General features: G+C 38.8%; 1 protein-coding gene across 4 annotated transcripts in view; it reads left to right on the top strand.

Moving 5' to 3' along the window:
* Nucleotides 1-15,401, top strand: part of kcnip4a (potassium voltage-gated channel interacting protein 4a) — a 138,854-nt gene that overhangs the window by 30,333 nt on the left and 93,120 nt on the right. The window contains exon 1 of one of the 4 annotated variants that reach the window (XM_008435803.3): nt 12,094-12,724. The exons of the other annotated variants lie outside the window; for them this stretch is intronic. Coding sequence (XP_008434025.1) covers nt 12,640-12,724 — 85 coding nt within the window. The 5' untranslated portion in view covers nt 12,094-12,639. Of the gene's footprint in view, nt 1-12,093; nt 12,725-15,401 lie in introns of those variants that run through there. 4 annotated transcript variants of the gene reach the window in all.

Raw genomic sequence — 15,401 nt, 5'->3', positions numbered from 1 at the left:
CGTCTTCCAGTTTTAGAGACTGATCTGAATCTGAACCAAAATGTAATTGGTTCTGCTTGCTCCACCTCTGCACTTCTTCCCCTCCACTCTCCTTCCCCCCAGCTGTGAAATGTGGTTCGGAGCTGAAGCTTTTTTTTTTTTTTTTTTCCTGCGTTATCTTGCTGACAAACACACAAACACCTCTGACAACACATCTCTTCCTTGCTATGCAGCAAGGGGAAGATGCAGCACTTTCCTGGCTGTTGTACCAATATGCATTCTGTGCATGTACTGTTGGATTTTTACAGGTGTTCATCCACATAAGACCACTTTCTTAAAAAGGCTCCGTTTTGCCCCACATTCGGAGCTCTGGAGAGTTTAAGTAAGACCAATTCACTTCTAATCAGTTCCATCACATAACAAACTCAATTATAAAACCGTGAAATTATTCGTTTTTCTTTACTTAAAAGTAGGAAGATATGAAACATGTTAATTCAGTCCTAAAGGACAGAAGTGTTTTTCTCCTATAAAAGTGAAATTGAGTTGAACCTCCCTGAGCAGTTTCCTTGGCCAGAATATCGAGATCAATCCCCTGGAAAATCTTTGATTTTATTCACATCCTATATTTGGACATGTTTCCACTTAATTCCACACACGTAGCAACATTTTGAACTTTCCTGGGCTGTAAATAAAAAATACTGAGATTAAGCTGTTTTCCTATGCATCATAATTGATTGTGCTGTCAGTGAAGGGCAAACCTAATGCATCATCCTCATTTCAGATAAAAGCAGAAGCGGCAGCAGCAGCATAAAACCCTTAAATTTAAATGTCATTTGCATTTACCTGGTGTCCTTTTCGCCCCATTGTGTCTCTGAATGTCCTTTGAAAATTGCAAATGTTTCTTCTTTTTGGTTTGCCTATCTAAAGAGGTGGTGGGCATCAGCTCTGTAAACATGGGGTGCTGACAGTTTTAGGATCACTGTTGACATGTACAGTCAGAATGAGTGAGATTGTAAAAAGGAGGTTGAAGTTTATTAGTTCGTCAATGAATTATTGCAAGTATTCTCACTTAAATCCTTTCGTTTGCACCACCGTGGTATTAAACAAATCCCACCAAGTAAAATGTAAGATTGATACACAGCAGTATTTTTTTTGAATGCTGAAAAGCCGGTGTAACTTTTTTGTAAAACTGAGAATTGTTCTAGGTGCTCTTCACTTGTAAATAATGTAGCAGACGCAGTTGCCTTTCCTTTACACTTTGGTTTCTCTTCTTGCTATACACCTAATCTAAGTAACACTGACAGAAGATCACCTCTCAGAGGAAAGGCTGACTGTTTGTGATCCAGTTACTTCACCCTGTGCTGCCGTGGTTAGGTTTCCTCAACAGTTTATTCAAAACGTCTGCAGCATTGTTTGTGCTAGAGATTTTGATAACTAAACTTTGTTCTAGAGTGGGTCTTCTGTTGTGTTGAACAGTAACATTTGGATTTGATGTCATCATTCACCAGAATCTTTTCCTGATGCAAACCCAGACACTTGACCTCTAATCGTACCTTTCAGATCATTATTTAATCTGAGATCCATTTGTTTTTGCTTGTTTTTTTACACTTTGTTTTTTTACCCCAATAAAGAATGGGGGTAGAAGTTGTTCAGGAGATGCCCACAAACCTGTGTGATGTAGTGATAAATGACTGCAGAAGTAAAGTACAAAGTGCGCACAGAGCAGAGGTACATTATGATCCACCAGAGTCCAGCCGATCTGTTGCTCTACAGATAGCATGCTAGTAGTGCAAACAACTTTTTTTGTATCTTAGGCACTGAGCGAATTTGAAAAGCTTGCAATGGGGATCATTAGGCAACGTCTTTCTCCTTCTGCATTGCTGAATGCAATGAGTTGTAAGTCTTTGTTTCTGCAGGCTCTGCAACATACTGTGAAAGCACACATGGGCCATGCTTTTGACCAGTCAACTTCTGTGATGTAAAAGAAAGAAGTAATCCATAAATCTGGATTTCTCCCCGGCCCCCGTTTATTTCGGAACAAGGATCTGAAAAGATCTCACGAGAGGCGGCTCCTCAAAGTCTGTGTTATTGGTGAGATATTCTGTAAAAGGCAAACCTTGGGTGATGATGACCATTCACACTCGCAAGAGTTATTATCCAACGCCAGACACCAACCCAGGGGTGGTCATTGGTTTCTTTATTTCTCTTATTTGCATACACTGTTCACAGAAAGTTAGGGATATTTGGAGTTTGGGTAAAACAAAAGCTAACAACAGCTGCCGCATCCGTTCCAGTTTGACGACGACGTCTCATGCTGTTTGCAAGTCTTATTTTTTGCTGAGACATTGCATCCCGCTCTTGTTGAAGGGCAGCCATCAGAGCTACGAGCAGCTTTGTATTGACTAGACACACCTGCCCACCATCACCAAAGCTTTCATGTTTATTATCACACTTGGGTAAAATTTTTCTGTCTGCTTGAAATCTTTGTTGGTGCTAAGTCTTACCTAAATTGTGGTCTCCTAAAATATAGACGTAGCTAGTAGAACAACAAAGAGTGAAAGTCTTACAGAAGGAGGGAAAGCAGAGTGTTGAAAGGATCCTCAGTATCCTCAGAATCCTTAAAGCACAATCCAGAGGAGCTTAATTTTGACTGCCCGGTTTTTGAAAATTATGAAAAGAAATGGAACAAAGGTGAAAGTGGTTTCAGTGTTTCTGCACATTTTAAGAGCCTTCGGGTTTGTACTCGACAAAAGAAAAATTGCTGGTTGATATTGCACATCTAACCCTCACAAGCCCTACTGGCTAGTATGCTGAGTTCACAGTGTGTGTAATGGAAAAATGTGATTCCCAACAGTGAATGAGAATTGGGCATTAAGCCTCGCAGTGCAAAAAGTAGCTTTTGTCAGCAGACGGCAATATAAGACCTAATGCCCCTTGGAAAAGAGCAGAAAGTAAATTTTGCCATTTCACAGCCAATCAAAATGCCAACAGGAGGAAATAAAGCATTCATCTTTAAAGAGGTGTCTTATCCTGTTCTGGGCTGAAGTTTCTCTGAATGGAAGAGTTTTCCAGTCAGACTCCTTTTTTTTTTTTTTTTTAAAGCTCTGTGTGAGGGGACACAAAGTACAAAGCAAGTCACCGTTATCAGCGTCTCGTTTAAGGGCCTTCATCTCCCCAAATAGCCCTGCAAGATATCACAGTGTAGATAAAATGTCTGCTGCGAGTCTGAGTAGTAATGAGAGATATACAGCGGCGTGTTCTCACTGGAACGAAGCTGAGATAGCATTTCAGGTTTCAGGTGCCGTTCTGAGTATCCCATCAGCAGATTTATAATGAAGGGGATTACATTAGGTTTCCATAATGACCTTTTTAAAAGCAAACTCAAGTCTAAAAGAATGGCCATGAATGCCGATGAAGACGGATCACCGTAAATATCTTTACAAGCACACGGGTGAAGCTATTTTTTTTAAGCTGTCATACGTTTATAACGATAATGTATCATTCCTAAAGCAGAATACATGTGGTTAGTGTTTTTGTGAAGTTAATAGGAAAGTAAAGCGGCATGTCAGAAGCTTTTCACGGATGTCAAAAGGAGCAGTCAGGCTAACATTAGTACGCTGATGTCATAAGCAATTCATTACCGTCTTCAGATATCGACCAGGCTCTTATCTCCTGAAACGTTCTGCATTTTCACTGCTACTGTTAACCTTTTGTACAAGAAAAGTTACAAATGGATGTGTTCAACACTTATAAATGACTTCAGGGTTTCCTGGAGGTGAATTTATTCACATTAGCTGCCTTTTTAAAAAAATGAATTGTCACTATCCATTGGACTGGCTTTAAGGAAACTCGTTCATTCAAGTCTTACATCTATTCTTGTTTTGATAAACTATCAGTGCTTTATTCTTCAACGCCAGTTCTTCATGTTTTACACATAATTAATGAAGATTGCAGTGGACCTTACGTTAATGGTTACACTTTCATAGTTTTTGCCTTGGGTATGTGCTCCATCAGTTTCTCATTGACAAAATCAATAATGAGGATTATATTAAGTCCACCATACGTGAGCAAACCAGCATGAATAAGAGGGAGAGACGGATAACATGGTTCCTGCAGTGAATCCATATCCCAACTAGCAAATTGGAGTCCCCCCACTAAACCAACACAAAAACCTCTTACTGTGTCAAACAGCATCACATTTGGAACTGTATTTGTACATCATTGAAGAAAGGGAATGCTTTCATCGTTTCGAACATTTTGAAAAACATCTCTTCAAAAGCCAAGATTGAAACTCGAGATTCTCAGACCAGACGTCTACAACTGCATCTATGACTTGTTCCTCCTGGACCAAAACTTTCAAAGTAATTTGTAATCTGATTTTCAGCATACATTTATTTTCTCACGACCGTTGAGAAGTGGGATTTCTCAATAATCAAGACATCCCCGCTGGTCTCATTGTGTTTAAACTTGGAACCACCACCACCACCAAGTTGGCTGCCAAAACTTTCATTATATTTTACTTCTCTTACTAAACAAATGGAAAACACCAGAGAGAAAATGTGCTCCGTGCACATTTTTTTTTCTATTGCTAGTACGTAGCATCTGAATTGTGCTTATTTGTAATGACAGGTTTATTTATACCCTGATGCAAACTTGGTTAACTTACACTGTTTTTTTATTTTATTTTCAAGACTGTCAAAGATGCCGTTGAACATGAAGATTATTTATACAATGAAGGCACACTCTCTTCTTTTTAGATGTGCCTTTGTGGTTTAGTCTGCCAGCTTTCAGGAGACTAAATGTTTCACACAAATAAACATGCTCTTTGATCATTTCAAACTTTTTGCTTAAATATGGTAAATATTTCTTGAAATGCATGAAAAGTAAGATGTATGTGTTACTCAACTGCTGTACAGCACAGAGATGAAGGCTACTTGGTAATGCAATTTAATTCTCACATGTTTCCCAGCAAAAGCTTTGAGAATGTGTCGGATGCTACTGTTTCAGATGCCCAGACCTCCAATCTGTTGCTGCAGGGGTTTTAAACTTCAGTACTTGGTGGCTTGTAGATGGATATCTGGTCCAATGCAACTGAATCAAATGGATGAATCACCACCTCAGCATGTGGCCATTTTTGCGGGCATTTGTATTTAAAAGTGGCAGGACTCTCTCCCTGAGGATGTATTCTGAGACTCCAGCTTTCATAAATCATGCGCTTTGCTTTACAGTTGAAAATATTACTCAGACAAAAAAAACTGCTTTTTTTTTTTTACTTTGGGTTTTCAAATTTAAAGAAGAAAACTATAATGATGGGAAGATGCTGTCCGTCTTATATTAAAAATATTGAGTCAAACAATTTTAATCTTTCCGTTTCGTCTTACGCAGTAAAGAGCAACAATTATTTGTCATGAATCATTGCTCGGTGATTTACTTTCACACTGTTTACCACCTGTTCTGTTTTGTCATTGTTGCCTTCAAATGAATCCCCTGCAGGTGTTAAGCAGCAATATATACAGCAGCAAGTAATCTTGTTTTATTTGACTGTTTGTATTCTGAAGCCCATCTTTCTTCTTAATATGCATAAACAAATTGACTAATCTTTTCCCCCCCCCCCTAATATTTTGACAGTGAATCAGTTGTGTTCCTTTTTCGCTGCACTTGGAACGATGATTTTATATTTCTCAGTATTTCCTTGTCTGTGCAGTGCAAACGATGAGTATAAAGTGAGTTAAGCTTTGCATGCTGCAATGCGTTGCAGCTTGGTTCATTGACTATTAAATTGAAGCGTATCTGTGCTGCAGTAGCGATGCTAATAACGGCGTGTGTACTTTAACGTCAGAGCACCTCACAACCTTTCATCTAATGTAATATTTTTTGATATGGTTGAATTATAGTTTCTAAATGTTTGATTGCTTTGATGTCGCAGAGGTTAAGTTGTGTATGTGTGAGTGTGTGTACAACTTTGCAGTGCAGGGCTGGGACGATATCATTTTTCTTGTTTTACTGTCATTGTGTGTCTGGCGATGATGCATCATATAACCACCTTATTTTTAAAATGATATGTACTCGGTAAGCACATCTGGGCAGGAAGCCCAGACCTAACTGTTCTATTAGGAACTGAATGAATCACCTGGGGACTACAGTATATCCACTCTGTCCAGTCATATTTTTCCTCTTTTAGTACTGAAATTGTCTGCAGACAGGTCTGATGATTTGTTTTGAAATAAAACAGAAAAGAAGTGCAAGTGCAGATTTCCAGCCCTCGTGTACGCAGCAGAATACCAAAGGTTGAGGTATGCTTGTACCGTTTAGGTGACTTTTAAAGGTTGGATTGTATTTAGCAGTATCAGGGAAAAGAGAATGAATGCCTCGTGTAACTATTTCCATCTATCTGCCACTTAACTCTGACCAGCTTCCCTGTGCCTCCTGAAGAAAAAGCCACACAAAATGACACTAGGCTTTATTGTGGGAAACCGTCACAAGGTACTGAGTTTAGGACCACAAAAAGGTCTAAATGTTTTTTTGACAAGTTCTTTTAGGGCATTTGTGAAATGCTTGATAAATCTCTCCTGGAATACAGTTGAATGTTTACATGAAGATTTGAGCATGTTTGTCTGTGAACATTTTGCCATCTAGTTGTTTCCCAGATTTCCGTTTTCTGCTGTTGGCATGTTGGCGTTCACCTTGTTTATCAAAACTCGGCTTTTCTGACCTGCAGCACTGAACAGAAGACATTTTTCTTTTTCAGCAATCTGGTGTTGCGCGATAGGTTCAGGAGCTGGAAGACTTTAGGCTTGATGCCTGTCCAGTGACAGCCTGCACTTATTGTTGCTGCAGGGTTGGGTTTAGCTTTGCTGTGAGGTTTCCTCTGTCACTTGTGTGTGGAAGAAAAATTGAATTGTCTCCATCCAAAAAAAAATCTACAGTAGTCCAGGAATCTGAAGTAAAGATTTTCAGTTTTGTAATATTTCTGTTTACATACAATGTTTTTGACCCTCCATCAAGCTGTCTTCTCTGAATATCTGTTGCATATGAGATCAGGGCTTAGAAGCATTTTTTTGTACTATTGCCAGGCAAACCTGGTGAACAGGTGGAGCCGTTTTCTAAGCTCATTAAGTCCCACTTGGTGATAGATTTGCTGCTTAACTCACTGCACTGTCATTCCTAATGGTCAGTTTTACTGGCCACTTTACCTAAATTTACCTGTTTCCTTCCGGTTCTGAATTTATATTGTGTGCATTTTAGCCATTTCATGAGCAGTTTTCCTCTTTATTGCCATTAAAATAATTTAAGGTTGAGCATCTGTGGGTCTGCGGTGAGGTAACGCGCCGCATGACAAGCTACTCACTGCAGTGTTTTCCAGGAAGGTAAGCTGCTATGACATAGTGGCAGAAACAAAAGCCTCTGTGGTAATCATGGTTGCCACCGCAGGGCACCTGCAGTTTGGGTTTTCTAGGTGGATCAATATATCTGTCAAGTTCTCCTTGAATGGCACCTATTTTATGTTCGTTCCGTCGCTGCTGCAGAGTGCAACGCTGAAGCCTCATGTCTCACAAGTCTGCAGGAAATAGAAGGTTTCTTTTGGGCTTCATAAAGATTATTTGATTTTTGAGCGCTGCAGAACAATTAAAGTAATCATTTCATTCTCTTTTATCTCGCTTCAAAGAACAGACAAATGTTAGATATGCAAAACAACTTTTACATTAGGTAACTTTCTGCAGGAAAAGAAACATCATTCCCCTTTATTCCATCAGGAGAGTTGTTAAATGCTGCTTAAAGGCATTTTTCTGACTCTGTTCTGTTATGTCAGCAATCAGATACAGTTCACTAGCTGTATCTGTCTATACAGCTGAAATTAAAAGTGGTTATCTTAAACTGAAGACGATATGTTTGAGCAAAACCCCGAAGGCTGCGTAATGTAGCAAAACTGAAGATGAGGCTATTTAAAAAAAAATACTGATATGGTTTAGAGGGCAGTTGAGTTTTCAATTTCACTGACGAACAATTCAGATTCTTTTGATCAAATTGATTCGTGACAAATGTGGGAAATCACACTGTAACCTGTGAACTGCAGAGTTTTCTTTATACGCACCACTTCATACGGTGTCATAGGAACATCGGTTCTCCTAACACTAGGGGGGGGGGCTATGATCTGGCTTTGGTGTTTCTGTTCATTTATCTAAATGCCTCACAGCCATACGTGATCACACCTAAAAGTTTAAGTTTTTTTCTCTAATAAAAGCACTTTGAATGTCCTCAGGATCACAGATTTGATTAAAACAGAGTCTTATGCACAGAGATGGAACCTTTTTTTTAATACTAGGTTTGAAATGGAAAAAGCCTTGAAACGAACCCTAACCAGTCTCAGATTTCAACTAACTGTAATGTTGATGTTTGTGGACCACCCACGAATCAATAGGAAGATTTCTCACCCATTACATTAGCAATGGGCTTCCGTTGTGATTCAGAGTTGGGGTCATCCAGATCATCTGGCTGACTTGATTTTACTGAGATCCAGTTCCTGTAAGCAAATATTTTTAAACATAAGCTCATTATTTACCTGAATGAGACAATCGCAGTTTTTGCCTTTAGAACCTACTTAAGTCTATCGGCTTCATAGCTTTGTCTCATTTTACTCCGACCCTGCTTATTAATCCGAAGAGGATCCCCACTGAGTTTTTCTTCAGGACTATATTTGGGCTTGGAATGCTGTGATTTGTTCCACACTTAACACTTCCCACCCAATAAGGAGGCCTTGAGAGAGAGCTACGAGTTACCTTTAGACTTGGAAAATAACACACTTTTTGGTTTAAGTAGAGTGTTTGCCAGCAACATAGTGTACCTGAACGCTGTGTTTTGGTCAGAGTGTGTGTGTTTGCTACTGCAGTGCCCCCAGGCCATCTGTTCAGCTCAGAAATAGTGAGGCGACAAACCTCACTGAACTCAATTTGTCATGAACACATTTGGTGTTTTTTTTTATTTTTATTATTCTCATTGTTTGACCTGAAAATGCTTCAGTGTTGCTGCCGCAGAGCGCCTCTGTGGACATTAGAGACTCCGGGGATGTGTGTGTTTAATGGGAACGCGGATGGAAATGGAGTCTAGGGGACTGTGTGACAGGTGATGGACTTGCTCGGATATTAAAATTAGGTTTTTATTTTCCCTGGGGCTAATAGGTGGGTGGGCTGAAATCAGATGCAAGCTGAGGTCTGGCAATGAAAGAATGAGTTAAAACATTGATTTAGTATTGACACAGAATACAAGAATAAATGGATGATGATGGTAATTACACTTTTGCAGTAGAGCTGCACTATGTTAGGGAAGTGGGGCATTTAAATATTGTTGCTGGATTTTGCAGCATGATATTAATTGCAATTAACCCACCTTTTTCCACAGTAGCCTCTCTTTTCAGTCCTCACCACTCTCCCTAGGCTTTGAGTCACTGTGATCTACAGCAGTTGTGGGTATGAAGGACGGTAAAAATCGACCCAAGAAGCAATACAAGTTATCGGACCAAAGTTTTACTGCATGGAAGTTGAAATTTATAAAACGGTTGAAAATGTGGCTTTTAATCAATCCTACTATGCAGTTGCAGTATTTAGCATAATTAAATTGAGAGAAATATTGTAATTTTGTTAATTGTTTTGCTCCTTCTTAAGTAATGCAGGTTACTCTGCAGAATATTCTGGGTTTTTTTCTCTCATTTAACTTCCTACAAAAGGAAACTGGAAAACATAAAATGGCTGAAATACTGAGAAACAATCTTTAGGAGATGAATAAATTTTTGGTCACAAACTTAATCAGGGCCATGACAAAACAGCAGCTTATACTTGGGTAGAAATGGTGTGGTTCTGCAATAAAACGCTTACAGGGAGACCAGTAAGCATGTAAGGGGTTGGAATTAACAGTAAATTATCATATAAATTAACTAACTGTTAAAAACATAAAAACAAGATGAAACGATTCACAGAAACACATTGATCCATATTCTGTAAATGGGGAACAGGGGTGTGGGAAAACTCTTGACTAAGAAAAATAAATTGCGACAATGTTGATTAAAAGACGGTAAACCTGGATTCCTAAACATTTTTAAAGGATGGTACGGTTTAAGCCAGAAGCTGACTTGAGTTTAATTTACTTTCTGAGGTGGCATAGCAATACAAAAGCTGTGTAACCTCTCAAACCTTAACATTACTTTATGTTCAGACTAATAAAAAAGTTCTATAATATTTGGTTTGTTGGATTATAGATACTAATTTAAAGTTTGGCTTGTTAATTATCACTATCTAAACTCTCTGAATTATGAAATGAATGTTGTTCTGGAAAATAGCTGGAACTCCTCTTACTATATTTCAGAAATATGGCATTGAGGAGTTAAAAATTCATTGACTTTCAAAGCAAAATCAAGTGAAAGATGAGGCTCTTTTATGAAAGATATGTGTATATATTATATATCTTTTTTCATATCAATGCCATTTCCTTATGTCAATTAAAATAAGTTCAACCACCAAAAACTCTGCGTCTCGCCACAGGTACCTCGTAAATTATTCACCCAGTGGAGACGTTGTACTACTTTCCTGTGGCACTCTGGCCCAGCAAAAAAGTTTCATACATTATTTCAAGTCCTTGAAATCTGTATTCACTTTATTTTTTACTCCTGCCTATGGAGATAATCCCTTGCTGCTCGTTTTGGGTCTGGAAAATGTGTGCAGTTACAAACACACACCAAGAAAAGCTCCAAGGTCAGAGTCTGTGCAGAGTCTCTACACCAAAATAGAATAATGCCTCTGTCTGGTGACCCGTTGGGTCTTAGACCCATTTTACCAGATGTTTGGGCTCAATAAATCTCATAGCTAAGTAAAGAGATCCTTCATGTTTTACATGTCAAAATTCCATTCATTTTTGGACTTAAATTCTCAGTGTTCACTCCTTCATCTGCCTGTTCTTAGTGTAAATAATCCAATTATTACAGGTGGGTAAATAAGTGAATAGTTGAATGAATCTCTGATGAATGGGTGGATGAATAATGGGGAAACCACTGGATGGAAGACAGCGGACAAACTAATAGATGGATGACAAATGAACCAATGAGAGGGAGGGATGGATAGATGGAGGATGATGCACCAAATGGCTGGAAGATCAAACTGATAGAGAAATGGATGGATGGACCAAAGTATGAATGTATGAGTGACAAACAGATGGATGGATGAACAGATGGAGGTGGTGGACAAGTGAACAACACTTGGTTGATGGATAAATGAATAGATGGACCAGTGAGTGGATCAATTGCTGCATGATATGGAAAGATGGATGCACATTTCCAGAGGAATAAACCGATGCATTGACGATTGGATGGACTCTGGACAAAAACTTGGGTGGAAGGACTGATAATTGAATGATTGGATTAAACTTTTCAGAAAATAAAAGTTTTTTCCATTTTGTAGTTTTCTTTATATTTCACCTAACGTTCTCAGTTGTTGTAAGAACCACGGGAGTCTTCAGCATGGCCAGGTGATACCGAGATGATGTTTCACTCTTTGTTTCTGCAATAGCTTCACTTCACCCAACACTTAAGGACTCCACTTAATGACCATCATTTCAGCTGGGAGAGCTTGGCATTGATGGATGAGCACAACTGAGGTGCAGTGTAGACTAATTAGTGGCAATGATGATGATGCTCTTGGCTCTTCCTAGAGCCATCACAGATGTTAGGCGTGGCCCGTCAGTCATTATTTAGACTGACCTTCATGTTGGAAGGCAGGGGCTCTAAAACCTCACTGCTTCATTTTCTCCATCTCCTGACTTTTAAATTTATGGACGCAGTTTCTCATCGCTTGAGTGTCACTAGAGTCCCTGCAGTGCCGTTACAATTGCCCATTACTGTCACCCATTGAAAAAACGTCCAGTTACACATCACACAACAGGGTATATAATGTACTGTCAGTGCTGATTCATTGAAGTGGACACTTTCCCCTTAATTCTCCTTTATTTCTCTCCGTCTCCTGGTGTACCTTCTATCTCTCCCTTCTCCTCCTCCTCTTCAGCTTGAGCCAATCAGACCACACCTCCATGGCAACCGTCAGCGAGGGTAAAACATCCACAGATGGTGTTGAGTAGAGCGAGCAGCAGGCTCACTACGAGATCAAGTGTGTGTGTGCGTGTGTGTGTGTGTATCTGTATGTGAGAGACGGCAAGGGGAGAGACCCACTGTGTTGTAAAGCCAACGGGGTAGTTTCTTGTTTGAGCAGGGGGGAAAAGTGTGAAGAGGAGGTGAGAGTTTTGGAGGAAGAGAAAAGAGAATCTTCTTTTTAATCTTCTGACGGGTAAAGAGCTGGAAAAGCAAACATTAATGACCTGACAAAAGACAACACTGCTTCACGGTGTTGATCAGCCAGGCATACCGTGGAGCTGAACTCGGACACCTTTACACCCGAGCCCCCACCACCCGCTGCCCTCCACTCACCGATGAGCATCTCTCCAACTGCAGGCGGACTCGGGGGGCCACACTGACACAGCCAGAAGTCTGGAGGACAGAAGTGGACACTTGCCCCTTTGTGGCAACTAGTCTTTCCCTGGATAATTCCCCTCTTTCAACTTGACGGCTGAGTTCTGGTTTTTGTGCTGGCCCCTTCAAGCGTCCCCCTTCCTCTAGGAGCAAAGATGAGCTGCAGGAAACGGTGCAAGCGTGAGATCTTCAAGTTCGCACAGTACCTGTTCAGACTTATCACAGGCACGCTCAACACCGGTAAGATTGTGTTACCGTTCTTTCATTAGATCTGCTGAGGTTTTGTCCAAGTTCATCAGTCTTGAACGAGATTTCAAATGTGCGTGCCTGCAAAGCATGCTTGCGAACTTTGAGGATTTCCAGAGTTGGATTTACAACTCGGGATGTTTTGTGGAAGATTTCTAGATCTAGACATGTCATGAAACACGCTACACATCTCATTTACAGTAATCAGGGTATTAGCGTTTCAAGATATCTATAGACGTAAAAGTTTTCACTTTTTTGTAAATTTTTAGTGTGCTGTATCATGTTAAAAGTTCAGTACAAAATGAGAAAAAGGTCATAAATAAGAAAAAACAATTGTTTTTTCCGTAATTATTGAAACTTGATCAAGTTAGACAATTAACTGAATTAATTCAATTAATATTTAATTAACTCAATTAATTTAATTAAGTGTTTTATATATTTTCAACAGTTTCTATAGAAAATACAAAAGGCACAGATAAATTGTATCTCTTAAAATAGATAAATGTCTGCAAATACGATAGGAAAAAATTGAGAAAACTAGTTAATGTTGAATCAGTCAGCACAAACACTACAACCTAAAACTGCCGCCTGGATAAGAACATGCATGAGACGATTAATACAGAGAAAGTTTCTGACAAAATTGATGAGTCAACATATTTTTACCTGTATAAAATATAGATTCACCTCCCAAAGTTATTTTTTCTTTTTATTAAACCTTCAGATTCACTGGATACGTTGCTAAACATATTTCACACTTTTTCCATAAAATGCAAAAGGCATTCATAAGGAATGGCATATTATTGGTTATATTAATTACAAGACTCCCAGAAGCATAATGTGTTAGATATGAGATACAAAACTCAAGAAAGCCAGTTTGGTTTCTATTAAAATTATCCAAGGAATACATCACTTTTGTAAATCAGATATTTTCAACCAATTATTCCTTCAGGCTATAAAAAGTTAAAAATAATTATGTAACAAAGCCACATTCATATGGAGACGAATTATTCTACAACCTTAAAGACTTGATCTCTTTTACTTCTATCTTGTGTAGGAAATGAACCTGACATGATCAAGTTTTCTTTAGTTAAGCGGACAGCAGAAGAGGTTCCAGTTTTGTAATGTTTTCTTTACTTGGGGGGAACAGTGTGATGGATGTTACATATGAATCCAGAGTTGGAATAAAAAAATGACTCCAAAGTAATAAACACCAACTAAGTGGATTTAGATCAGGATACTAATCCTTGGCTAGTGTTGGAGTGTGTTTCAGCTGGAGCTGTTAATTGTTGTTTCCGTTTCTCTGGAATTAAGGTAAAGGTGATTATCAGCCTGCCCTTTATCAGAGAGTGGCAGTGGATCAAGTTTGATAACTTATTCAGCAGCTCTGGGTTAAGACACGACTGAATGTGAAATAGGCAACTGATACGAACAATCATTTTAAACCAATCCCTGATGAGAAAGTTCCCAATCATAAAATGTGTGTTGGTCTGATGCAGCAAACTGTAAGAGACATTGGGATTTTTCTAATAAAACATGTAGTGAATCAGCAACCTTAAAAATGAGCCTTGGATTATGGGGGATTATAGGTAGATTAGTTTCAATAAAGAATAAGGGTTGATGGCTACTGAGCTACAGTTCGTATTAGTTATTGAACATTATGCATTAAGTTTGCAGCAACCACTTCTGCTTATACTGGACATGCAGAAAGTGATTTATTGCTTCTTATTGTGGGATTTTGTATTCCTGAGATGCTACATATGTGGCCTTTGTCTTGCTATTTAAATATATATATATATATATATATATTTTTTTTTATCCAAGTTGACTTTGGACAATATTACAAAGATGTCATCACAGTTTTGTGGCCAAATTTCCATCTTCTTGAATGTTATTTACTTTGACCAGTCTCACTTTTATCCAACTCGCATTTCTCTCCAACAGGGGTAACTGAGGGCATTCAAAATATTTACTTCTAGTCATTCTGGTGTGGCCTTGTCTCACCACATTACCGTGAAACATTGCGTTTGTGTTTTTAAAAAGATGGTATCATTTTAAATTGACACTTGTCACAGTAACATCTTCTACACTGAAGAGTGTTAACACAACCTGGTAGTTCTTGTTGCATCTCTTCTCAATTGCATCATGTATATGAATTGTACATGTCTGAAAAGATGTTTGAGAGTACATTTGTTGTAGTTTAGCGCTAAATAAACTGAACCAAATTAAAATGTGGTTTTGCTTACCTTGGATGCAGAGATTTAAAAGACTTTTATCTAAGGCTGCCTCCTCCATCAACACTGTTTTGGTTGCAGAACTAATCTAAAGTGAGTCAGGTTTCTTGAACTCAGCTGTGGCCTATTTTCTTAAGTCTCCTTGACCTCGACGAAGGGAAGAAATAGCAGAGGATGAAATAAGTTCCCACAAGTGGACAGTCTGACAAAATGAATGCAAGGCCTCCAATCATATTAATGTAGCAAGGCTCAAAATAAATTGTTCACTATGTATTCCTCATAGCTTGTTTTCATGGACATCAGCAGGTCATTTTGAGTCATATTGAAAGTCCCAACAGATAAATAATTGTTGTGTTCTGCACTAATTTATATGGATAATTTCAAACCTCCTGCTGTGAAATGTGAAATTAGTTTGTCCTCCTTTTGTGTAATTCTGTGTT

The sequence above is a fragment of the Poecilia reticulata genome, chromosome 18, assembly GCF_904066995.2.
Source record: "Poecilia reticulata chromosome 18, P_reticulata-male-v2, whole genome shotgun sequence".
Classification (NCBI taxonomy): domain Eukaryota; kingdom Metazoa; phylum Chordata; class Actinopteri; order Cyprinodontiformes; family Poeciliidae; genus Poecilia; species Poecilia reticulata.
Note: the sequence above shows the minus strand (reverse complement) of the source record. Positions and strands in the feature narration are given on the sequence as shown.